The sequence below is a fragment of the Dryas octopetala genome, chromosome 9 (genome assembly GCF_963921425.1).
Source record: "Dryas octopetala chromosome 9, drDryOcto1.1, whole genome shotgun sequence".
Lineage (NCBI taxonomy): Eukaryota > Viridiplantae > Streptophyta > Magnoliopsida > Rosales > Rosaceae > Dryas > Dryas octopetala.
Window position 1 is genome coordinate 8,312,662 of NC_141374.1, and position 24,664 is coordinate 8,337,325.

At 34.0% G+C, this 24,664-nt stretch overlaps 3 protein-coding genes across 5 annotated transcripts in view; 2 read left to right on the top strand and 1 right to left on the bottom strand.

The window, feature by feature from the left end:
* Positions 1 to 10,579, top strand: part of LOC147273659 (tRNA/rRNA methyltransferase (SpoU) family protein) — a 29,512-nt gene extending 18,933 nt beyond the window's left edge. For all 3 annotated transcript variants that reach the window (XM_086256370.1, XM_086256371.1, XM_086256372.1), the window contains 11 exons: positions 657 to 731; positions 2,648 to 2,698; positions 4,115 to 4,258; positions 4,362 to 4,492; positions 5,088 to 5,175; positions 7,682 to 7,741; positions 7,810 to 8,062; positions 8,208 to 8,359; positions 8,465 to 8,535; positions 9,632 to 9,788; positions 10,212 to 10,579. In XM_086256370.1, coding sequence (XP_086112496.1) covers positions 657 to 731; positions 2,648 to 2,698; positions 4,115 to 4,258; positions 4,362 to 4,492; positions 5,088 to 5,175; positions 7,682 to 7,741; positions 7,810 to 8,062; positions 8,208 to 8,359; positions 8,465 to 8,535; positions 9,632 to 9,788; positions 10,212 to 10,376 — 1,347 coding nt within the window. In that variant the 3' untranslated portion in view covers positions 10,377 to 10,579. The remainder of the gene's footprint in view (positions 1 to 656; positions 732 to 2,647; positions 2,699 to 4,114; positions 4,259 to 4,361; positions 4,493 to 5,087; positions 5,176 to 7,681; positions 7,742 to 7,809; positions 8,063 to 8,207; positions 8,360 to 8,464; positions 8,536 to 9,631; positions 9,789 to 10,211) is intronic.
* A 397-nt stretch (positions 10,580 to 10,976) lies between these two features.
* Positions 10,977 to 12,275, bottom strand: LOC147273660 (uncharacterized). The gene is made up of 4 exons (XM_086228253.1): positions 12,261 to 12,275; positions 11,869 to 12,162; positions 11,148 to 11,330; positions 10,977 to 11,036 (listed from the first exon to the last, which is right to left on the bottom strand). Exons 1-4 carry the CDS (start codon positions 12,273 to 12,275, stop codon positions 10,977 to 10,979), a joined length of 552 nt encoding a protein of 183 aa, XP_086084379.1.
* Positions 12,276 to 19,449: 7,174 nt separating this feature from the next.
* On the top strand, positions 19,450 to 24,062 carry LOC147273661 (glutamate dehydrogenase 2-like). Its single transcript, XM_086256238.1, has 9 exons — positions 19,450 to 19,733; positions 19,825 to 19,938; positions 21,880 to 22,101; positions 22,218 to 22,292; positions 22,408 to 22,524; positions 22,644 to 22,894; positions 23,140 to 23,215; positions 23,304 to 23,390; positions 23,580 to 24,062. Exons 1-9 carry the CDS (start codon positions 19,626 to 19,628, stop codon positions 23,763 to 23,765), a joined length of 1,236 nt encoding a protein of 411 aa, XP_086112364.1. The 5' UTR covers positions 19,450 to 19,625; the 3' UTR covers positions 23,766 to 24,062.
* Positions 24,063 to 24,664: the final 602 nt, after the last annotated feature.

The window sequence follows — 24,664 nt, forward strand, 5'->3', positions numbered from 1 at the left end:
CTTTAATCGTTGCAGAATATTTGGCCCTGGTTTTTGATGAATCATAATTTTTGGGATTTATATGTCTTGCTTTCTTAGTGTTTTGTGAAGTTTAGTTTCTTTTAGTAGGTAGAAAGTTATAAGATCACTTTTCAAACCATGTCTTTCCATAAATACACATGCTGCAATTTCAAAGAACCTTGGCTGTAACCTTTAGACTTCATTTGAGACTTCGGACTGGACTGGATTATTATTTTGGACTGGAGGGGATTTGGATTGGTCTAGATTGCTAGATTGCTAGTATAGGATTGGATAATTGTCCAATTTTGTTGTAGTGGTCCAATCATTTTGTCCTAGGAAAAGTTGATCATGTTTCTACATGGGATTATTATCTCCTTGGTATTTTGGACTATTTTTTAATTCGGGATACGTAGTCTAATTGTGTGAGATATATGGTTACTGATGCTGGATTTCAAGGAATTGTGTGATAAAAGTTTATGCATATTTATTTTGGAAGTAATAGTTGTTGCCCCCTACAGTTTGATTTCCTCTGGGAGTGGATAAGGCTGCGTCTTTGATAGCGTCATTTCATTGCTTGTATAATTGTACTAGTTATGGGGGATAAGATGTTACTCATATCTGTTGGCTTGAATGATTTACTTGTGTATTTATTGCAGAGGAACAACTTACCTGCAGTTCGTCAATACTTGGAAACATTTGCAATTAATATGTACTTGAAGTTCCCACCACTGGTAAGGCTTTTTCTTTAGTGGTTTAATGGTGCAAATACAGCTAGCTTTTTCATAATAGTTGTGAAGGAGAGAGGGGGAGGGGAAGATGTGTGTTTAGTTTTATTCATGAAGGCCTGGAAAGACATTACTTTCCTCATTCAATGTGAGTTTATGTGTTTTGCACAGTACTTGCTTACAAAGGAGGTCGTGAAACTTTCAAAATGAAATTCCCTCCATGTAAGTGTATATGAGAGATCAAGTGGGTTTGTGCATGTGGTTTTTCAATCCAAAATAATTTTCTATAAATCAACATGCAACTGAGTGGAGTTCTCAAATCTTCCATTAAGAAAATATTTGCTTATTTTGTTCAGCTTAGATTGCAGTTGGGTGTTGACTGTTAATAACAGTAAAAAAGGAAAGATGAATTAAGAATCATCTTAAGATGGTTTATCTACAATTCTTTGCTATCTTGATTCTACTTGATATTCTACTTTTAAGTTTCTTACTCTAATGTGAAGGGAAGTTATATACTTTTTTCCTCGCCAAGTTTATAATTTTTCTTATTACTCTATGCAAGATACATATCTGCTGTGCGACTTCATTTTTGTTACTAGATATTTTCCTTTCTTTGGTTTTCTTCAATATTACTTTAGAACTGGTGAACTCTATGCCCTTTTTATACTTTCTACTTGGTATATATCTTATCAGTTGTGGTATTGATGGTGAAAGGGAAACAAGGTTAAGATATATGGTTGGGGTTTTACCATGACATGTTTTTTTAGCTATCTTGGAGCTCACAAAGTGGATGTTTGATGTTTAGACCACAGCGCAATGTGCTTGATGGGAATCTTGGTGGTCTATGATCCTATTTTAGGCATAGGAGCAAAATAATAATTAGGCTAATCATTTACTTTCTATTTTGTTGTAGTAGGGTTTAGTTATTTCATTATTTCCTTGTACATGTGGGATTTAATTTCAGATTTGCCTAGATATGTAGGCCACTCTTTGAAAATTGAACCCTAGTTATGTCTATTGATATTGGGAATACAAGAATAAAGTCTAAAGTTATCTTGAACTTTCGGTTTTTGATAAAGTTTGTTGGTTTACCGCTATTCCCAAAAGTTTATTCTGTTAAGAGTGGGCAAAAAATCGTCTTATATTCTAACCTCAAATGTGGGTCTTTCTCTACCATTAGAGTCCAACTTGTGAAATTCAACTTATATTGGGACAATGCAAAAGGATTCTACTCTGATACCGTGATACAGTTTGTTGGTTTACCACTATTCCCGAAATCTTAAGCTATTAGGATGTGGACCAACAATTGTCTTATATTCTAACAGTTTCAGTTTTCTTTTCTCTTTTTCTCTCCCTGTGTTGAGCATCAATGCTTGGTTGAGGATTGCTTTTCTGATGATGGCAAAGAAATGAAAAACTAGGTCAACAAATGCTAAAGTTTTAACAGTGATATATTCTGGCATATGTTGGACACGTTTTGAATAAATGCTCAATATTCAGACCCATACAGTATGCTTGGGTTGGCAGGCGGAACAAGCAAAATGAAATGTGTATGTTTGCACTAAATAATTGTGATGCAAAAGTCACTGCTTCCTGAAAAGTAGACAGTCCAAACTAACCAGAGTGGTTTGCGATGAGCAGGTAGTTAATTTAACTGTTCATGAGGATGGACTTGGATTGGTTTTCCTTTTGAACTGTGCTGTCCAAATGCAGCCTGGAAGTATTGAATTGATAATGTTAAGCATGAGTTCTATGTTTGTGGAGTTGGCATCAAAGACCTAACTCAAGGATGAGGTCTTTCATGCCTATTGGGTTTATTAATTTTTGTCTTCTATGAGTTTTTGGACAAGAATTTTGCGTTCTTCTGTTAAAAAGTTGAAAAGCCACACTTAATAATTCTTACATTATTGCTGGAGTTGCAGGTCGGGGAGCAACTAGTTCCTGTATTGAGAGATTACAACATGAGGCCTCAGGTATATATTGTTTTGGAATTATTATGAGTTTATGACATTTGTGCTCAATTTTTTATTGTTGCGGTTCTCTGATGTATTCATCCGGTTGAAAGGTGCTACCTTTAGTATCTCTTCGAACCTTAGCATTTAGGATCGCAAGATTATATAAGGGAACATTGTTGCTCAAGAACCACATTTTCATAGTACCTATTGAAGAGCTTGTGGGGTTTGCAGTTTCCTGTTAATAGAAAAATGTCTTTGTAGACATAACTTAAAACCTTTCATTTGATGCGAATTCAAGTTGATGAAAATTATAGTCACTTTTGTTAAATATTTTGTGGTAAACTAGACAAAAGACATCTAAGCTGTTCAATTTGGTGAACTTTCCTCAAGAGCCAAGTGATTTTATCTATTTAACATATATCTTGATAGAAAATATATATTACTGATTTTTTCAAAGAAACAAAACCCTTTTAGTTATTCTCTCCCTGGATGAGTGCTATCCTGATTTGTTTCGTTCAACCTTTTCTGAAAATGCTTTTCTAAGTGCATAGCTTATACCGCAATACCAAGTTATGCAACGATGTCAAAAGGTCATTTGTTTGAGTGGTCACGTACTCACTTAAGAAGTCACATGCATAAGGTTATAGACTAAATTCTTTGGTTTATCTAAACAATTGTTCCACAAATTGAGTATTGAAAAATTGAAGTGGAAAATCGTTTTTAATTAAAAGATGTAAATCACCATCTTAAAATACTCCAACTTTATGAACTCATTGAATGGTTATGTGGTACCTTATGACTGTGTAACATGGACAATCAATGCAATTCTTCTTTCTCTGTACTCTTCATTTTTCTTCCATGTTTCGGTGCTAGGGAGAGTAAATACAATAAATTGTTACAAGTGATACCAATACCAACAAAATTTCTGTGGACCAAGTAAAAGGATTTAAAAGTGTAATTGGATGTATGTAATGATGTAGCATGAGTTTTCATGGTGTCATGTGGCACTATGATGTGCTGTGGGTTATGTTATTAGATTCAATTATAGAAATATCTTATCTTTGTTAGCAAACCTTATTGTTTCTTTATTGGTTAATCATTTCGTTCAGATTGTTGTAGTAGCATTGCATCTTAGAATTGTATCTGATCATTAGACTCATTGGTTGATATAAGAATTAGTTATCATTCGCTACTATGAGGTGCTAATTGCATGCATCCAATTCTTACTAAGAAAAGTTAACTTTTCTTTAATTCCTTATATTTGTGTATATATAGAATATTACATGTCAGTTGACATGACAATGTTTCTATTAGCAATTTATAACTTCCTTCAGTTCAAGAATTCTACTTTTTACGTATACTTTCTTTGCAGTTTAAGATGCTTTTGGTATATGTTAGGTATCTATTCTATTAATTATTTGACATGAAATGCAGGCACTCTCTTCTTATGTATTTATAGCAGCTAATGTCATCCTCCATGCATCTCAAGCTTTTCAATACAAGTATTTGGATGAATTACTTCCTCCTATAGTTCCACTATTAACCTCACATCACCACAGCTTGCGTGGTTTCACCCAGGTTGGCTAATTCAGAGTTGATGAATACTGAATTTTGGATCCTATTAATATTTTTCTGTTTTTCATAATGCTTTTCATTCATTGTGAGGTGCCTCGTTTTGCAGTTACTGGTTTACCAAGTCCTTTGCAAATTGTTTCCTTCATTAGATTCTAAAGCCTCTGAGACCATGACTTTAGAGAAGAGGTGTTTTGAGAATTTGAAGTCCTACCTGGCAGAGAACTCTGATTGTGTGCGGTAGGATATCTCAGCTTGGTTTTTTTTCTTAAGTGTACTGTCACTGTCTTTCGTATTATTTGTTTCTGTAGAAACTGGCAAAACAAATAAATATTTTCATTAAATGGAAATATGTAAATTTAGTACGCAATGCTAGACCCGTTCCTTTATAAACTTATATCATATTGCAAGGCTAGCTATCTTTATTTGCACACCCATCAGATATGTGTCATACACTGGTTATAGTTTTGAAAATAGAAAGTCATCAAGTGGAACTAAAATGAAATTAATTATAAAACTTTGGGTTAAATTTTCCTCATCATAATGGTCAATGGATTTAAAATTCACCACATGCCTATTAATCAAGTTGATCGCCTATAATTATCAAATCAGACTTCTAAGCTACATATATGGATGTCTAGCAGACTATGTGCCTTGAATACTTTTTTCACTCCTAGCTAAAGGAGCCAATCAACTTCAATGCAAAACATGTCTGTTATATACGTCTTTGTGATTACAATCAGGCATAGATTACGTTATGACACTTTGTTCTCATGCCTCTTATACATGGTTATAGTGAGCTCTGTCATATTAATTTGATTTGTTTGCATTTCAGCTTACGAGCATCAATGGAAGGATATCTTGATGCCTACAGTCCCAATAGCTCTGTCACTCCTGCGGGGATTTTCATCAATCGGGTTGAGGTCAGTGTAGTGGTTCTTATCTACTTTCTTTGAGTTGTACACTTTTCTTTTTTTCCCTTTCTATTGTACACTTTTCTTCTTGTGCACCTTTAATTAAAAAAATAACAGTAAAACCTTTTAGGAAGAGGAACATGGAATTTAAGCATAATAAAACATGAGATTATGGCCAAGGGTTTAAATTTCGAAAATTTCGGAGAAATTTTGCTGAAATTTTCGATTTGAGGAGGGGTCGAAATCGAAACCTAGTTTTGTTAAATTTTCGGGATAATTTCGGCAAAATTTTCGAAATTTTTGAAATTTCGCCGAAGTTTTCGCCGGTGATCTGGTTTTGGAATTTTGGGTTTTTCGAGAGGAGGCTGGGTTGGAGAGAAAAAGATGGTTTTGGGAGAAAAATGGGGCTGTGGCAGGGGGCGCGGCAGGGGGGAGATCGAGGGAGAAGAGGAGGGGGCGGTGGCAGGGGGGCGCGACAGGGGGAGATCAGGGGAGAAAGAGGAGGGGCGGCGGCAGGGGGTGGCCGGGGGGCGCAGCAGGAGGGAGATCGAGGGCGCGGCAGGGGGGGCGACAGTGGAGGCGTGGCAGGGGGAGAAAGTGGTGAGGGTGAGGTGGGTTGGTGATGGATTGGGGAGAGAGAGAGAGAGAGAGAGAGAGAGAGAGAGAGAGAGAGAGAGAGAGAGAGAGAGAGAGAGAGAGTGGAAGGCTTTTGCTGGAGACTCGGGGGGAAAAGAAAGGAAAGGGAAGGAAGGAAAGAAAAAGAAGAAAAAAAAAAAAAAGAACGGAAAAAAAGAAAAAGAAGGAAAGAAAGAGAAGAAGAAAAAAAGAAAAGAAAAAAAGAAAAAGAAGGAAAGAAAAAGAAGAAGAAAAAAAGAAAAAAAAAGTAAGAAAGAGAAAAAGAATTAAAAGGTTTAGGGTTGATTGGGGTTTGGGGCCTTTGGGCAATTGTAAAGAGAAAAAAATAGTTTGGGTTTTTATTTGGCCTTTTTGGAGTTTCATTTAGTTGTTTTTAAACCTTAAATTTGTAAACTCTAATATATTTCTATATAAAAATAATTTAAAATACTCTAAAAAGCCTAAACCCTAATATCATATACCATATCCTAGTTTGAGGTTTTTAGGCAATTGAAAAAAAAAAAAAAAGATTTGAGATTTCGTTTGGCCGTTTTGGGGTTTCGTTTAATTGTTTTTAAACCCTAAACCAATAAACTCTAATACCTTTTTATATAAAAAATAATTAAAAATATCCTAAAGGGCCTAAACCCTAATATTCTATACGATATCTTAAATAATATAGAGTATAGATTATAAAGTATATAGAATTTAGTGTATATATTATAGAGTATAAAGAATATTAATTTTATTTATTCATTATACTAATTTTATTTCATAGTATTCACCTTCAGCGCGCATTATATTCATCTTATATCACATGAAACTTACTATATAATTTGGTTTCTTCAATGTTTTTTATCAATGTAGTAGATAATATGTTAAATAAACATAGAGCAAATTACAATTTAGTACCTCAACTTTACATGTTGTTTCAACTTAGTACCTCAACTTTGAAAACTTGCAAAAAAGTACCTCAACTTTCATTTTGTATCAACTTAGTACCTCAACTTTGAAAACTTGCAAAAAAGTACCTCAACTTTCATTTTGTGTCAAAATAGTACCTCCGTTAGTTTTTCTGTCAAAGTGGCAGGGGTATTTTCGTCTTTTCCTTAAATTTTAAAAATAATAATTTTTTTTAATAAAAAAATTTCTTAAAATTTCATAAATTTTTTTTTTAATTTTATGAATTTTTTTTTTATTTTAAGAAATTTTTTTATTAAAAAAAATTATTATTTTTAAAATTTAAGGAAAAGACGAAAATACCCCTGCCACTTTGACAGAAAAACTAACGGAGGTACTATTTTGACACAAAATGAAAGTTGAGGTACTTTTTTGCAAGTTTTCAAAGTTGGGGTACTAAGTTGATACAAAATGAAAGTTGAGGTACTTTTTTGTAAGTTTTCAAAGTTGAGGTACTAAGTTGAAACAACATGTAAAGTTGAGGTACTAAATTGTAATTTGCTCATAAACATATAGTAAAGTTTCATTCAAAATTTCCGTATTTTGATAGTAATTTCCATCGTTTCCGTTTAATTTCTGTTGAAATTTAAAAATCTTCGAAATTTCCGTCGAAATTTCCTCGAAACCCGAAATTTTATTCCTTGATTATGGCTCAAAATATGAAGCAATAACAGAAACCATATCCATTTTTCATATAGAATAAGATGCATATCATTTTTAGAGATAACACGACATGAGTTGTTTCCTCATGGTTACTTCCAATTGTGTATAAGCTTTATGTTCTTTTGATGTAGTCTTTTGATTCCATTTGCTAGTCAGTTTTTTTTTATCCTGACATGTCAATAAAGGAATTGTGTTTCCGATTAATTTAGTTAGAATGTATCTTTGCTTTTGGTAAACGAGAGACATCTGAATCAAATTTTCTTTTGTTGCACTAAAGGAGCTCGAGTTTGAATGTGTACCTATATCCCTTATGGAGCAAGTGCTCAACTTTTTAAATGTAAGTATGTTTTCTTTTTCTACTGGCTTTTTCTTGTATGATTGGTATCTCAGATTTCAGTGTTGCAGGATGTCAGGGAAGACCTTCGAAGTTCAATGGCAAAGGATGTCATGACTATTAAGAATGAGAGCTTAAGATCTGATGAAGATCGAAACTGCACAACTATACTGTCTAATGCTAATGAAGGAAAATCGCTTACCCAGCTACTGAAAGATGTTTCATTGGATTTTCAGAAAAAGATTACTCTCTCTAAACATGAGAAGCAAGACATAGATGTTAATTCCTTCTTGGGAAACCAAGAAACTTACAAACAACTTGTGGGTATGTACAAATGTCGTGGAGTAGCTTAGTAAATGATAATATGTATGCCGAAATTTTCAAGGAAAGCCATATTTTTAAAAGCAGGCTTTCTTTATAAAAATCTAAAATTGATGTAATCTAATGTGGCTTGTATGTAAAAAAACAGAAATTGAAAAGGACGATAAGCTTCTTGCTCAGGCACTGCAGTCTAGAAGTCTAGAAATGGAAAGAGAGAGAGGAAGTAGACAACATCTTATCCTTGTAGCATCTCTTCTTGATCGTATACCTAACCTTGCTGGCCTGGCACGGACTTGTGAGGTGTGTGATGGGGACTACAATGAGCCTTTTTTGCCATTTTGTGCTCCTTGTATTATGTGTTTGCAGAATTTTTCCGCTCAATTTCTCTTGCATCGTTCTTACCAGGTATTTAAGGCATCGTGTTTGGCTGTTGCAGATGCAAACATATTGCATGACAAACAGTTCCAACTGATCAGGTTTGTTTATAATTTGGTATCACTTTTACTGATAAAAATACACGTGCATATGCACGCGTGTGCGCACACAATTAAAACAATAATGATAAATTAAAAATTCCAAACAAAGTTGTGGTCACTTGGTGGTTCCCCAATGTGTGGTACATGTTGCATTTGTGACACACAATATTACCTTGTAAAACAATTTACCAATAACTGTGGTGGTCACTTGTTGGCACAACATAGGGATTTCTGGTGAGCAATAAATTGATTATTTCTTCGACTTTGATATATTTCTTAGTATAATTATGCTTATTGACGAAAAAAAATTCCAATTTAAAATTGTTTGTATCTTTTTATTGTTTTTTTTCCATCCTCAGTCACAACCTTTAAATCAGAATCCAATGACTGAGTAATTCCAACAAAAATACTTTTATGGGTTTTGAACCGTGTTTGAATGTTAACAGTTGGATTCTACTGCAACTGTTGTTGACCATGGGTTTTCATAAATACCGGTGATTATATGATCAATATAATATACATATATGTATGTGTATATATATATTGCCAATTAGGTTTTATTTGTTCACTATTTATGTTATGAAACCCAAACTGATCACCCTCTCATCTGATACAACGCCATTCACAGTGGTATATTTTGGTTTATGATTTTTCCATTATTTTGTATTTTAAAATTTGTGAAGTGAATTTTCAATGTATCTCTTAGGGTCCATTTGGTAACATTTTGGTTAATTGTTCTAATTTTTAATTAAAAGTAGAGACGACGAATGAGAGGATGGTGAGATGAGAAATGATAGATGTGAGGGAAGGAGGAGATTATTTATTTAGAATGATTGCCATAAAACTAAAAACCAAAAACAATTTTTAATTTTTAATTTTTTTTTTCAGTTTTTGTTTTCTTATTCTTCATCATTTCCCCCTTAATTCTTCGTTGCATTTCCCACTTCTCCCTCCTTTCTCTCCCACCTTTGTCCCATATATTTTCTCTCTATCTTCTTAACTAAAAAGATAACCAAAAACATAAATGTTATAAAATTGGCCCTTAGTAAATTAGTTACAGACTTACAGGTTTTTAATGCTTTTGTTTTTTCCTCAGTGTGACTGCAGAGAAGTGGGTTCCTATCATCGAAGTTCCAGTGGGTAGTTTGAAGGCTTTCCTTGAGAGAAAGAAACGAGAAGGCTTCTCAATTTTGGGATTGGAGCAAACTGCAAATAGCATGCCTCTTGACCAGTATATCTTTCCTAAAAAGACAGTAAGTTACTCTGTCAACACGGTCTTCCATTTTAATTTGGTGACGGTGAGTGGTATGGGAAAGTCCTGTGGACCATATCACAATAGATTATATATACTGGTTGTATGTACTTATATATCATTCTGGTGCTTGCTTGAGAATAACCCCTACCTTTAATTGGGGGAAAAGAAAAAAGGAGAGAAAAGAAGAAAGCTCTAGTTGTCAGTACTCAGAAGTAAAAGAAAATAAATGCTGGACTTCCATACATAACCGTAGCATATATTCTTTCCCAAAACCTATTTGGTTTTCTTTTTTATTTTTCTTAAATTTTTATCAGATGCATTGTATATCAAGGGGAGTGGCATTCTTTCAATGGGATTTTGAAAATGTGTTCCATTTTCGTCATCAGATATTGTTGCTTTATTATTTTCATCCATTGTGCAGGTACTGGTCCTTGGGCGTGAGAAGGAAGGTATACCAGTTGATATTATCCATATTCTGGATGTTTGCATTGAGATTCCACAGTTGGGAGTTGTTAGATCTCTCAATGTTCATGTCAGCGGTGCCATTGCTCTGTGGGAGTATACTCGACAGCAGAGATCCCAATAGCTTTTTTGTTTTAAGCAGCATACACGGTCTTTTGGCTATACACAAAGAACTTGCTCGACCAAGATCTCAGCAGCTTTAAACAGTCAATTTTGCACCGGCTGTTGTACCGTTGTTGACTGAAATATTCTATATAGAGGAAGAAAAAATATTCATATGAAGGTGATGAAATCCTGAATTCCCATTTCACTTGGCTAAAATATATGTGGCAACCCAATTTTTAGCAATGTAGATGTGATATTTGAGTAACACCGCGGGACCCAAAATGGGATCCCACAAGGAGGAGCGTTGAGCACTAATCTTAAGTCTAATGTAGGCTACCTAACAGGTTAACTAACTCAAATTTCATTCATTTTAACTTAACCAGCATGAGTTTTTTGAACTCTTTTTGGTCCACAGTTAGATGCAGCTCAGTCAAAATTTCTTTCATCATGGACCAAAAATTTTCATCTATATTAAATTTACTCTTTCTCCTGGAACAAAGATCATGTTCTGGTTAAAAGAAGAGAATTCATGTCCCAAGAAGCCCATTCCCCAGCTTTTTTACAAAAAAAAAAAAAAAAAAAATGGTCATTGTAAAAAATTACTCAAGTTCTTATAGCTTCACTTTCTCTTTGGTGGTGCTGAGAACAACTTGGAAAAAAAGCCCTGTTTCTTTTCCACCTGAAAGGATTTGAGTTTAGATTAAACTTCCAAAATAAATAGGATGTGTCTCTTAAAAACAAAAGAAATAGTGGTTTAGATCACATAAATTTCAGCTCTTGATTAATTTACCTTTAAGCCTTTGATAACAGCTTTTATTTTATTGCTGGTAGTACCATTGTGCTTTTTTATTCTTGTCTTCCTCTCTTTCTTAGCTTGGAAACATGTAAAAATTCCAAAAATGTTCGGAACCTTCCAGTTGCCAAAGCAGGAGGGAGTTCTTGCATTCTTTGGCTTTCTTTGGACAGCGACAATCTAACTACTAACACTTTATCAGACAATGTATTACATAATAACCTGCCTTATAAATAATTATTGAAATACTAACAATTTAAAGTCCTCCTTTCTTTAGACCATAAAAAAAGTCCTTTCTTAATAAAATTTTATTGTTGATCATGGCCTCCTTTCTTTTCATAAGCTAAGTACATGTTTGGTAAAGTTTTTTATTTTATATTAAAATAAATTAATAAAGGGGAAAGGGAGGAGAAGGGAGAAGAGAGTTTAGAAGTAGACATGAAGACGAATATATAGAATAATTATTTAAACAAAAATTGAAAGCTAAAAACTAAAAGTATTTTTAAGTAGTTTTTAATTTTTAGATAGATTTGAAATCAAATACAACGGAAAAACAAAAACGTTACCAAACAGAATCATTCAGCTAAGAATTGAACCGACTGCAAGATGATATATATGAAGTTAATTGTTTCAGTTTGTAAAGCTAAATTACTTCCAAGAAATTTGTTCACAGTCTAGAGAGCACTAGTTAATTGAAACAGAGAAAATATGAAGGCACCTGGGTATGAGGTTGTTGATTGTTGGTATTGTTTTGCTTTGCAAAGAAAGGTGTGGATGCTGCTGGTGATCTAGTTGATTGGCGAAGGCGTTGAGAGTACTGAAGGAGCTCAGCTCTCCTACTAATGTACCCTCCTCCTCCTTTACCACCACAACCACCTTGCCTATAATGAATAACCTCTCGCTTGATGGTGTGGTGAATATGATGGTGGTGGTGGTGATTCGATAATGCTCTCTTCTTCGGCTTCTCTACATACACAGTCACCAGCACACCTTTATTTTTGCAGCTTGTTTCCTGAAACTCAAGTCATCAATAGTTACTACCATGTCAAGCATATATGCTTTGTGTGCATGTTGATCAGTGTGTCAATAAGCATATATATTGTTACGTACCTTTTTGGTTGGCATGTTGAGAGGGAGAGAGAGAGAGAGAGAGAGAGAGAGAGAGAGAGAGAGAGAGAGAGAGAGAGAGAGAGAGAGAGAGAGAGAGAGAGAGAGAGAGAGGAGAGGTTTATTACTTATGGTAAGAGGGATATATAGAAGGGCTAATTGAGAGTGCCTTGAGTAGAGCTAAAATCACTTTCAGATAGCTAAACCCTATATAGCATTTGACTGAAATAGATAAAATTGATTTTCTAGGATTACATAAGTATTGTTTTATGAAAAAGTACCTATAGAGTATTTCTCAGGAGAAATACTTCGAAATTGTAAAATGCACTTGAGTTTTAATCAAATTTTTTATGTATTTCTAATAAAAACGCTACTCAAAATACTTCCAAAAAAACCCTAAGATAAGTATGTAGGAATAAAATGTACTTACTGATCAAGCTGGCAAAGATGATGTGAGGCCAAACAGAGAAGGGCAACATGAATTCCTATGCCTTTGGTTGGAACGAGACAAGACTCATTGTAAATATATTAAACAAAGACCCAATGCAGGGACAAGAACGGCAAAGTCTTTCTTGCATGCTTTGCCGTCCAAAATTATATCATATACATATATTTTTTTTGTACCTAAACAAAACTACAAAGTTTAGAACATTACCTTGTCTCCAGGCTTGGTTACTCTGCAATCAGAGGTGATCAGCAATCAGAGCTTGTGAGACAACAATCAAATTCATGGAAGTGACAAGACTTTGATCAATGTAATCATCAACCAAAACCAAAAGTGACCGAATAAGATTAGGATTTTTTTTGGTCAAAAAAAAAAATTGAGCTTTGGATATATAGGTGCTGGCATGAACATATATATAATTACATATACTTCAGGAGAACTATTGAGGTTTCTTAAATAACTTTATCTAAGAGACACATTGTGGGTTCATTATGTATTTTAGTTCAATAATCCGAATTGTACATATTTTTTTTTTATTATTGAAAGATATACTTTATTGAAGAAAACAAAACAAGTTAGAGTTGCAATTCAATTGAAACTATTGTTGAAGCCATACATGAGCTTCTCCCACCCAACTAATAAGATCTACACAATGTAAAACAAAGCAGACAATGTTAGGTTCTTCAATGGGTTAAGTAACTTCTAACAAGGTACTTCTATTTTCCAAAAGTAAGCGGAGGTTCTTATGACACCTTAATAATAGATAACTACCTCACTTGGTGATTACTTTATTTGGTGACTACCCTTCTTGGTTTACCTTACTTGGTGACTACCTTACTAAGCTAGTTCTATTCTTCATTGGTCTTTTCCTTGATTAAGGTGTAGGTCCTTTGTTGTTATGAGTACCTTTAGTTATGGTAGACACTATCTCTTATTGTGGGCACTATCTCCCATTGTGGATACTACCTCTCATTGTGGGTACTACCCGGATTATGTTCTTCCTTAATTGCTCTTTAATCTTCATGAAAATTACCCATGGTTCCACAACTAAAAAAAAAAAACTTAAAAAAAAAAATATCATATCCAGTAAAACAATAACATATGAGGTAAGAAATAAATATTGAAAAAAAAAAGTTGGGACTCTTAGCCTCGTTAGTCTAACAAGGTAAAAGATACAAACTAACCCATTAGATGTCTAACTTTTAGGTATCTGCGCCACTTTGTTTCCCTAAAATGTGGCTTCCGTGTGGGCATGATGGCATTGAGTTAGTAATTTAGTATTGACAATTCACGATTGTGAAAATTTCAAGCATCTCTTGTAGACTTGTAGTTATGTGCTTTATGCTAAAACTCTAGTTAGATCATCTCTAAGCAGGCTTTTTATTTTCCAGTCAAACTTTAGTTAAAATGACTAGAAATTTCTTTTGTAGTAATGTTAAGGTATCATATTTTCTCTCTAATAAAAGTGAGTTTCACTTTACTAAAATAAATAAAAATAGGAATATTACATTTTGTGTACCAACATGTGTACCTCATCTTTAAAAGAAGTGAACTCTTTTCTATTTCTTATTTTTAGTTTATCACGAACTCTTTTCTATTTCTTGTGTTTTTCTATCTCCCCAAAGTCCAAATATGACGAAGTGTGCATGTGAAATATATTGAAGTATTAGATAGCTAACAATTAGGAGACACTTACTCTCTCGGTCTCTCCTGAGATTTAGTATAGCCAGGCCGGTTTGGACCTTTTTAACTATCTTGATAGAATGGGTTGGATTTTGGAACATGATTTGTACTCGACAATGATTTTGGACCTTTTTAAATTTTAACTATAGTGACACTCATATTTAGCTTCTTTGTACTCTACAATGTGAGTATATAAGAACTGTAAAATTCTCAGTTTGGAGTGCTAGAAGCTAAATTGAGACGGCTAATTAATAATACAGAAAATTATGCTTAAGTCCTTTTAGACAACAATTTTTACGCACAGGCCGGGGGTGTTTTAAAATTCATAAGTAAATCCTTTTCATATAGATTAAGGTCCTTTTTCTAATTACCACATCAGAAAATCTAATACACGTCAGCATTTATAATTTAAATGATATATACACGTCAGCATTTTTAATTTAAATTATATTTTTCAGAAACCAAACAGATATTTGATTTTTATCTTTACTTAATTTTGAATTAAGAAATCAAATATATATCTTTTAGAGTTTGAATTTACAAACCAGATTATCTTTTTAGGTCCTATAACTCTACATGGTCGAGTACATTTACAATCACAATTGGTACCCTAATTAAATGGGTTGGTACATTTTAGATACAATTAACAATGTTAAGGATATATAGCGGCAAAAAAAAAAAAACAGTGTTAAGGGTATATGGTTTACGGTTAAGAAGTTCGCAGTTTATGGTTTGCATGAATTAAACACATTCGTGTACGTTACGGGTTTATGTGTCCTGGTACATTTATACCCAAAATTGGTACATCTAGGGTTTAGGGTTTACATGGAGCTTAAGGTTTAAGGCTTAGGGTTTATGTAGAATCAATTATTACCATTGAAGAAGCACAGCTTAGAAAAAACTGTATATGGATTGGTACATTTACAAACACAATTGGTACAATTAGAAAACAAATCCTAAAACAACCTGGTATTTCCCTTCAGGTTTACACGGCTAAATATTTTAACTGCAAACCTCCCTCGTCATGCACATGTTCATACAATGTCCTCATCTCTGTACACAAAATATTTAAGTGCAGAATAGCACAAAGTACCATACACATTCCTTCACCTATTCACATAAGCACACATTTACAAACCAAACCCAGTCAAGAAAATCCAAACTGAAATATCCATTTATAAATTAACTGTAATAAATTCACAAAGTCCTTAAACCCCTGTTAGACCAAAATGAACTTCTCCTGCATCTTTGTACCAAAATGAATGATCCACCAAACCTACACATCATGGTTGATTCAAAAGTATAGCAATATTTGGCCTAAATGAACCAACCAGCCCAGCAATAAAAAAACATAAAGTACCAACAACATGTACATCTTAAAGTCACAAGTCACTGCTGCTACTAGTCATCATTTTTGGACTGCATTTGTTTCTAAATCACCTAACATCATTGACAGACACCTCACCCTCATTTCCACCATGTCACGTGGTCGAAAGACCTGTCGTATTTCCATCCGGCGCGCATAATACTCCATATACCACATCACAGCTACCCCATAATCCAAACTGGAAAAAAATTTAGAACCAATTTAGTGTGAACTAAATTAATAATACAAGTATTTAAAATGAGTATTCAATTTACGAATCTGCCTTTTGTTGGGGCTCCTTATCACAGTTAAGAAGTGGCCAATTAATTTCAGTTTGCTCTATTGCAGCTAAAGCCAATTTTTCAGATTCAGACAGTACATAATCCCCAGGTTTGCTCCTCACAAAACCTACATCATCAACAATGTGGTTGGGCACAACTCCACTTTGGATCCCTCTTTTGGAATAGGGTTTGTACCAATACAAAAAAGAATTTACCAAACCACGCTTCATGAAACAAAATCTGAATTAGTTAACTACTTAATTGTACATATACGTTACCCTCGTATTCTCAAGTTCTTACCAGCACATTTGCATCCCTGTAACATGTGCCTGGACGGTTAACAACTCGTCTAGGCTTTAATAAGTCATAATGGAACCATTTTTTCTCAATCCTATCCAAAATGAGAAGGGTAAAATGGTCTGGAGAAACATGCATCATTGGAAAGAAAATTATATCAAACGACTCAAAGACTCTGAATAGTGTGTAATAAAGTAAACCATGCAATTGCTTAGTCAACCCTTTTCTATGACATTCCTGCAACATATGCAGACAGTATATTGCATTAAACAATGTACCAAACTATGGTACATGAAACAACATAAAAACAAATGGACAAATGGACAAATGCACTATTGCAGTATATTAAACAAAAACAAGAAATAACCAAGAGATTAAAATCACACTTTGAACACAAATGGTGATTCTAAGAAACTAATCAACTGCTAATTGTGCAATTGGTACAACACAGAAATTACAAGGAAATGAAATACAAACCAGAAACCCAACCCGACATTATACACTATCCCATGGTACATGAAATTCTGGAATTAAAAAAAAAAAAAATAGAACAAGAAACCTAATTCATCCTTAATCCCTATCCCATGATACATGAAATACAAAAATTTAAGGGAAATTAAATAAGAACAAGAAACCCCAATCCAACATTAAACCCAAACTCATGGTACATTAAATTCAGAAATAACAAAGAGATTAAAAAAGAACCCTACCCCAAACCACCCTCAAACTCAAACCCATGGTATATGAAATACAGCAATTACAAAGTTATTAAACAAAAACAAGAAACCCAATCCGACATTAACCCCTTTCCCATGGTACATGATATACAGAAATTAACAAGACATTAAATAAGAACAAGAAACCCCAATCCGACATTAAACCCAAACCCATGGTACATTAAATTCAGAAATAACCAAGAGATTAAATAAGAACCCTAACCCTAAACCACCCTGAAACCCAAACCCATGGTACATGAAATACAGCAATTACAAAGTTATTAAACAAAAACAAGAAACTCAATCCGACATTAACCCCTTTCCCATGGTACATGATATACACCAATTACAGAAAACCAAAAACAACCCAAATGAAATCCGAACTTGAGAAGGAAACATATATACCATGGGTGGTTGAATCAGTCCGTTCGAATGTCTAGTGTCAACCATGGTCCACCTGGTAGAAGAAGGAACGATATAATTCAAGAACCACAAAACCCAAATAACCCCAGCAACATTCTCCCCTATCCAACCTGGTACAGTCGAAACTAAACTAAACTAGACAAGAGATAAGATCAAAATTTGAATAGAGAGAGAGTTTCGGATGATAAGAAACCAAGCTTGAGAAAAAAAAGGAGGAAACTAGACTGGAGAAAAAAAAACGGGACTTATGGAGAAGCTCAGAAGTCAGAACGTTGTTTCTAAATTAAAGGGAAAAAAAAAAAAAAAGGTGACATGACTGCTGAGTAATTGATGACTATGATTAAAAGGACTTCTATCTATATTCTAAATCTCTCCTGGTGTTACTCTAAGAAAGGTGTTAACATTGGATCTATCTCTAAGTTTCTCTTAATATATCTCTAAGGTGTTAACACAAGGCTTGCAATATATGTTTAGAAACGGTACTGAAAGGTGTGAGGACTGCAAAAAACCTTATTGATTTTGAATTCATAGTTCTTTGCTTCCGCTTTATTATTGACCTTTTTATAATTCTGAAATATTTTATTGACTTATTTGTAATTATCTATTAGGTATATATAAAAACAGATTTTGAATTCATTTTGTTGGTTTTATCTTGTTTATTTAAAATTATAAATTGAATATACTTAAATTTCTATGAAATTCTTACAATTCTGAATTAGATATACCTAGATTTCTATGGACTTGCAAATTCTTTTAAAATTCATTAGAATTCCAATTAAATACACCAAAATAGTAAATTTTTAATATCTAATTCACAACCATAGTGTTGAGAAAATGTATTTTATAACAGTAATTTTTATTTTTGGTTCAAATTATATAGACTTACCTTTTGTTCTAGCGATCTTAACTTTTCAATGAATATGCAGTAGGCCCACATGAATTTTAGTAAATCTCAGACACAACCATACATAAGAATTGTTCCATAATTCTCTGTCACTTTGCAATGCCCCTCAATTAGTAGATTAATTACAAGCCTAGTTAATTATCCCCCATCTGCCTTAATTTAATTAAGGAGGGGAATTTTTCTCATTCTTAAGTAAGCGTACACTCACTGCCATAGTTTGACTCCCATTTATTTTCAAAGTAAATTAGCAAAAAGCCACAAAAATAAGTGTCACTTAAAATTTATGTAAAAGATTTATTTATTTTTAAGTCACAATGAGTAGCTTAAAATTAAAAAAAAATTTCTAACGCGCGCCGTATGTAAATCTTGTTATGATGCAGTATGTAAATAATTACATTTTATTTTGTTATAATGCAGTATGTAACTTTTGTAGAGTTACATTTTATAATTTCGTATAATAATACTTTGTTGGTTGAATGATATAGTATTGTTTAAGGTTTAAGCATTTAGAGTTTAGGTTTTAGGACTTCATATTTAGAGTTTTAAGACTTTAGTCCTAAATTCTAAAGACTATACCATAAACTTTAAGCTCTCAAAAGAATTTAAAAATTAATTTAACTAAAACTTGGGTATACTTAAATACCTTAATTACTTGAGTATGCTTGAGTTTGAATTGAATGTTCCATACTAGATTTTCTTGAATTATGGGTTAGAAATATTTTTTTGGGCTTAAAATAAATAAATTAGAAATTTGGATGTATGATTAAAAAATATTGTATGTTATGGACCTATGGTTGTTATGGCTTATTCTAGCACACTTTTGGGTTTTGGCACCACAATAAAGCTCCACTTCCCTTTAGTTTTCACCTCTTGCAATGAAACTAAAGGCCTGAATGAATTAGACCCGTTGAATGGTCATAACGCATAAGAGATGAAGACAAATCCTACAACTGTGAAAGAGTCATATTTTAGTAGACTTATCTGTCACAGTGTCACTGTCTGCCTTTCAAGACCATCCTCGTCAGACACTTAAAAAAAGTGTATTGTCAGTCTCAGAAGTCTCACAATGCCATTTTCCAAGAACGGATATCCAACTATATGTATTTATATTTATATTTCCATATAAGCTCTCACAGAATCCCAACCTTTTATAGCCTAACTTTTCTGTTAAACCCATCTCGTATCTTTGTCTTGGTGTGTTTTGGGTTGCTTTCAGTTTCTGGGTTTCACTGTTTCACTCATTTCAGGCAGCCATGAATGCTCTTGCAGCCACCAACCGCAACTTTCGCCATGCAGCTCGCATTCTTGGGCTGGATTCTAAGCTTGAGAAAAGCCTTTTGATTCCCTTCAGAGAAATCAAAGTAATTGTCATTTACTCATTTTATAAATTATTCTTTGATTTTGCTTCATTGTTTTTTCTTTTTGTTGGGTTTTATGCTTTTGATTTTGCAGGTTGAGTGTACTATTCCAAAAGACGATGGCACTCTGGCTTCCTATGTTGGATTTAGAATCCAACATGACAATGCTCGTGGGCCAATGAAAGGAGGAATCCGTTACCACCCTGAGGTTATATGTCTTAGTTATTTCTTTCTTTCATTTTTCCATCTTCTTGGTATTGTATGCTAATGTTGATATTTCCCATGAATATGCAAGTTTATTTGGGGTTATAATTTCTGGTCTGACTAATTGAATTCCTAGTCTACAACAGTGTAGCAATTTAATGGTTCAACTTAATTAAGAATATTTGTTTTATAAGTGGATTCATACTGTTTGAGTTTATGCATGATCAAGTAAAAGAGCAAGGGAAGACCTATCTCTGGTTATGTTAGGATTCAACGGTTTTGATTGCAGATCAAGTTTTATTCATCCAATTTTGGACCTCTTGGTAATATTTGTGATTAGTCAATCTTGATGACAATATGTTCTCAATTATTGGGAGTTTTTTTTTTTTTTTGACTGAATTATTGGGAGAGTTTATATTGGAATTTTGGTTCCAATGTCATGGACAGCCGTATTTTCACATTTTGTTATGCCAAACCCTTGTTTTGTCAAATTGTTTGATGAGTATATCCATGTGCCTTGAAATATTTGATTAACATAAAGTATTTTCTTATCAATGAGTTTGGCTTCTATCTTCATAATTGGAAAACTGCTTGGTTACTTCTCAGTTCGACTCATTTATGCAAGCTTTTTCTTAATGTGGAAGAGGAATTTAATTTTCTTATTTCTCAAAATTACTATTGGCTTCTTTTTGCTGGACATTACACTTTAAAATGATTGATAAACGACAATTGTATAGCATGACATTTTTTTTATTGTAGATGAGCACTGCTTAATTGGCATTGAGCGCCTTACATAACAGTTTTAACTGTATTTGTATAATGTAAATTCCATTCTTCATTGTTATTTTGTGCATGCTTGTCAGATCAATGTAGTACGTCTTGGGTTGTTGTCTTGTGGTTTTATTATGTGTAATAAGTAAACTTTTCTCTTTTCTGTTTTTCCTATACTAAGGTATTAACTTTATTTGTATAATTTGAAGTCCAAACTTTGTTGTTATTCTGTTCATGCTTGTAAGATCAATGTAGTACGTCTTGGTTTGTCGCCTTGTGGTTTTATTATGTGTAATAAGTAAAGCTTCTCTTTTCTGTTTTCCTTTTCAGCTGTATCAATGTGAAAACATAGATTACTCATTTCCCTTCTAAGTTGGCCCACACTATAAATCTATTAAAACTTTTAGGACTAAACTTCATAGTTCTGATATGCAACATTGGGAAGGGGAATCTGAGTGATATAGGGAGTGCTTGATATATTACCTAGACCGTGCCAATGGTGAAGTCCACTTATAGTAGGAATCCATGTAGTTTGTATTTGCTTCTACATTCACTCCTAAGCATGAATTGGCCAAGTAAAATTAGATGTAAAAAGATGTGCATACCAAGTGCTACTGCTATTGGTCTTACTTACAAAAAAGGAAGTGCTACTGCTAGCTGTTACTGCAATAAGAACTTGAAACATAATCTGTATTTAAAGGTTTTCTATGTACAGCCTCAAACTCACATATACAGAACACTATACTAGTTTTATTGTGAGGCAAAATGTTTAACTAGCTATAAATGCCTGCATTAAACCATATAGTATTAATTAATGCTTCTATAGTTAATTCTTCATGCATACAGATTGCCATTCAATCAACCAGATTTGTTCTATAGCAGTTCTATTGCTTGCTACATTTTTCCTTTTTAAATAATTGGAAAGATTTCTGGTTTATATAAAACTCTCAATCTTCATAAGGATTGCCTATATTGTGCACCCAAATTTGACCCACTATGGAAATTAATGACACTAAGAGCTGGCATGACTTCCCTTGCGGAAACCTCAATTTGGTTTCGAGTATAGATTATTACCTGTGAATCCTCTCATAGATTTGTATGATAAATATCCATCTACATATAAGCTTTCTTAGTATGCATCAAGTACTGAACTATCAAAATGCAATGGTGCAAGGTTGACCCAGATGAAGTGAATGCTCTAGCTCAACTAATGACATGGAAGACAGCTGTAGCAAACATTCCTTATGGTGGAGCTAAGGGTGGGATTGGCTGCAACCCAAGGGACCTGAGTATCAGTGAGTTAGAACGTTTAACTCGTGTCTTCACTCAGAGGATCCATGACCTCATTGGAATTCACAGGGATGTTCCTGCCCCTGACATGGGAACTAATGCACAGGTATCCTGTTTCCAGTGAAACTGAATTGAGAATATAGCCTTTTCAGATGGAAATGGAGAATATTTTGTTGTTATCTTTAGGGTCATATACACTTTCCTAATTATCAAATTGTACAGACAATGGCTTGGATTCTTGATGAGTACTCAAAGTTTCATGGGCATTCACCTGCAGTTGTGACAGGAAAACCTATTGTAAGTATTGCACACACAGATGAGAGTTATAATTGTGTCCACTGAAATAGAATTAAATGATCCATGATTCTAAGAGAACTATAATTTTATTTTTTCTATTCATGCTGCCAATTAGGATCTTGGGGGTTCACTTGGAAGGGAGTCTGCAACTGGGCTTGGAGTGGTTTTTGCAACAGAGGCTTTGCTTGCTGAATATGGGAAGTCAATTTCTGGTATGAAGTTTGTTATACAGGTATTTCCTCAATCACTATCAAACCTTCTTTTTCCTGGGGGCCAACGCGTGATAACATAAATGTGTTCTGCTTCTAACCATTTAGTACATCGTTTTGCAATTTTTTCGATAAATTTTAGGGGTTTGGAAATGTGGGCTCATGGGCAGCCAAGTTGATCCATGATAGAGGGGGTAAGGTTGTTGCTGTAAGTGACATCACAGGTGCAGTTAGAAACCCGAATGGAATTGATATCCCAGCTCTGCTGGAACACAAAGAGAGCAATGCAACTTTGAAGGAATTCCAAGGCGGAGATGCTATGGACCCAAATGACTTGCTTGTTCATGAATGCGATGTTCTCATTCCATGTGCCTTAGGAGGGGTTATTAACAAGTATGTATTCTGCTTCATTAAGAACATCATAAAACGATATGTTTCTGTCAGAATACTAAGCATGACATAATGACAAGACTAAGAAAGTGGTCTCTTATAATAAACATATCAGAAATTTCTGTCAAAAGATCCACTTTGATGGACATGGAATTGATAATTTATATATCTTTTTCCTTTTTCCCAATGTTGTTTCCTTTATCCTTTCCTGTTGTTGGTCTTAGCTTTATTCAAATTTTGTATTGAAGGGAAAATGCTGCTGATGTGAAGGCAAAATTCATAATTGAAGCTGCAAATCATCCCACTGACCCTGAAGCAGATGAGGTAATAAGACAGCTGCACTTTTTCGAACTTAAATAGGCATACTGGTTGCTACACTCGCATACTTAGATATAAAATTCCTCTTCCGCAGATTTTGTCCAAGAAGGGAGTTGTTATTCTCCCTGACATATATGCAAATGCTGGTGGTGTGACTGTGAGCTACTTTGAGTGGGTTCAGGTAAAATACATAGCTTAAGGAATGCCCTTTTTTCCAAACTCAAAAAAAAAAAAAAATTGAACTATTTATTTCCTATCATATAAGCCCTATATAACCTTATTGCAGTTTGAAATGCTGTATATGCCTATTGTATATATCCATATTATCTGAATCAATGTGGCTTGTGATCCTCCCATCTCTGTTGTGTAGAATATTCAAGGATTTATGTGGGAAGAAGAGAAAGTGAACTGCGAGCTTAAAAAGTACATGCAGAAAGCTTTCCGTGACATCAAGGGAATGTGTCAAACTCATGAGTGCAATTTGCGAATGGGAGCTTTTACCCTTGGGGTGAACCGGGTTGCACGTGCCACCCTTTTGAGGGGCTGGGAAGCATGAGCAACTCTTTTTATCTGCTCCCATCAGATGCTTCTCCTAGTCATTACAAAGAAGTAAAAGAAAGAAACTTTTCCTATTTGTTTCAATGGGAAATGAGTGTGGGTTTGAGGGGGTTTGTTTTCTAAGATCAGATACACAGAGTAAACTAGAGATGAACTAACCTGAGGTTTAAAGAAATAAAAGTTCTCAGTTATTTACATTCAGATTTTTGTGTCCTTCTAACACATATTTGGTCATTAGCCACCACTGAATCCCATCATTCACTTTGATATCTGGCCATCAATTTGGCCTATCTGGCTATATAAATATGAAGTTGGTTTTTCCTTTAGTTTTCTGACAATGTTAGTTTTCTGACAATGACATGAGAACTTTATATGATATTGCTAGTGATGGACGAAATTTCTTTATGTAATTTCTTGGCTTTACTATCCCCTTATGGAAACTGTGTCCATAAGTTAGGTCAGCATCAGCCATCAGCAACGTGACTAGCTTTCAAGTATAGAGACGATGTCAGGATCATTATTAGGTGTATGCATGGGCCTATACCACAAGGGGCTGACTGAGTTCATTATTTGGTGTACGCATGGACAAAACAAGACTTCAAGTGCCTCATTGAACAGGCTCCCTTGACTACCCTAAAATATGAAAGAACACATTTATAAAAAGGAAGCAAACATATAATGATGATTTTTTATGCACTGGCATACTTGTGTCCTAAACTTAAGCAAAATTTTCATGCTAGAAATCCTTGCTATATGTAGTGTTGGGGAATTATCCTCGGTGTTATACATGCCACGGCATTATGACATGGCATTTACCTGTAATGGAAATTATTTATATTTATCTATAATGGAAATTATTTATTCTCATCCCCCTGGAATGAGGAGGGTAACATTCCC

Bases quoted from the DNA above. Each gene is read 5' to 3' on its own strand.
- LOC147273661 (XM_086256238.1), top strand. From the start codon at position 19,626: ATGAATGCTCTTGCAGCCACCAACCGCAACTTTCGCCATGCAGCTCGC. The intron at 19,939-21,879 runs GTTATATGTCTT...CAATGGTGCAAG, and splicing joins GAATCCGTTACCACCCTGAG to GTTGACCCAGATGAAGTGAA. The intron at 22,293-22,407 runs GTAAGTATTGCA...GCTGCCAATTAG, and splicing joins TTGTGACAGGAAAACCTATT to GATCTTGGGGGTTCACTTGG.
- LOC147273660 (XM_086228253.1), bottom strand. The intron at 11,331-11,868 runs GTGCCTTCATAT...GTTAGTAGTTAG, and splicing joins ATCAACAACCTCATACCCAG to ATTGTCGCTGTCCAAAGAAA. The intron at 11,037-11,147 runs GTAAATTAATCA...AAATCCTTTCAG, and splicing joins CTGTTATCAAAGGCTTAAAG to GTGGAAAAGAAACAGGGCTT.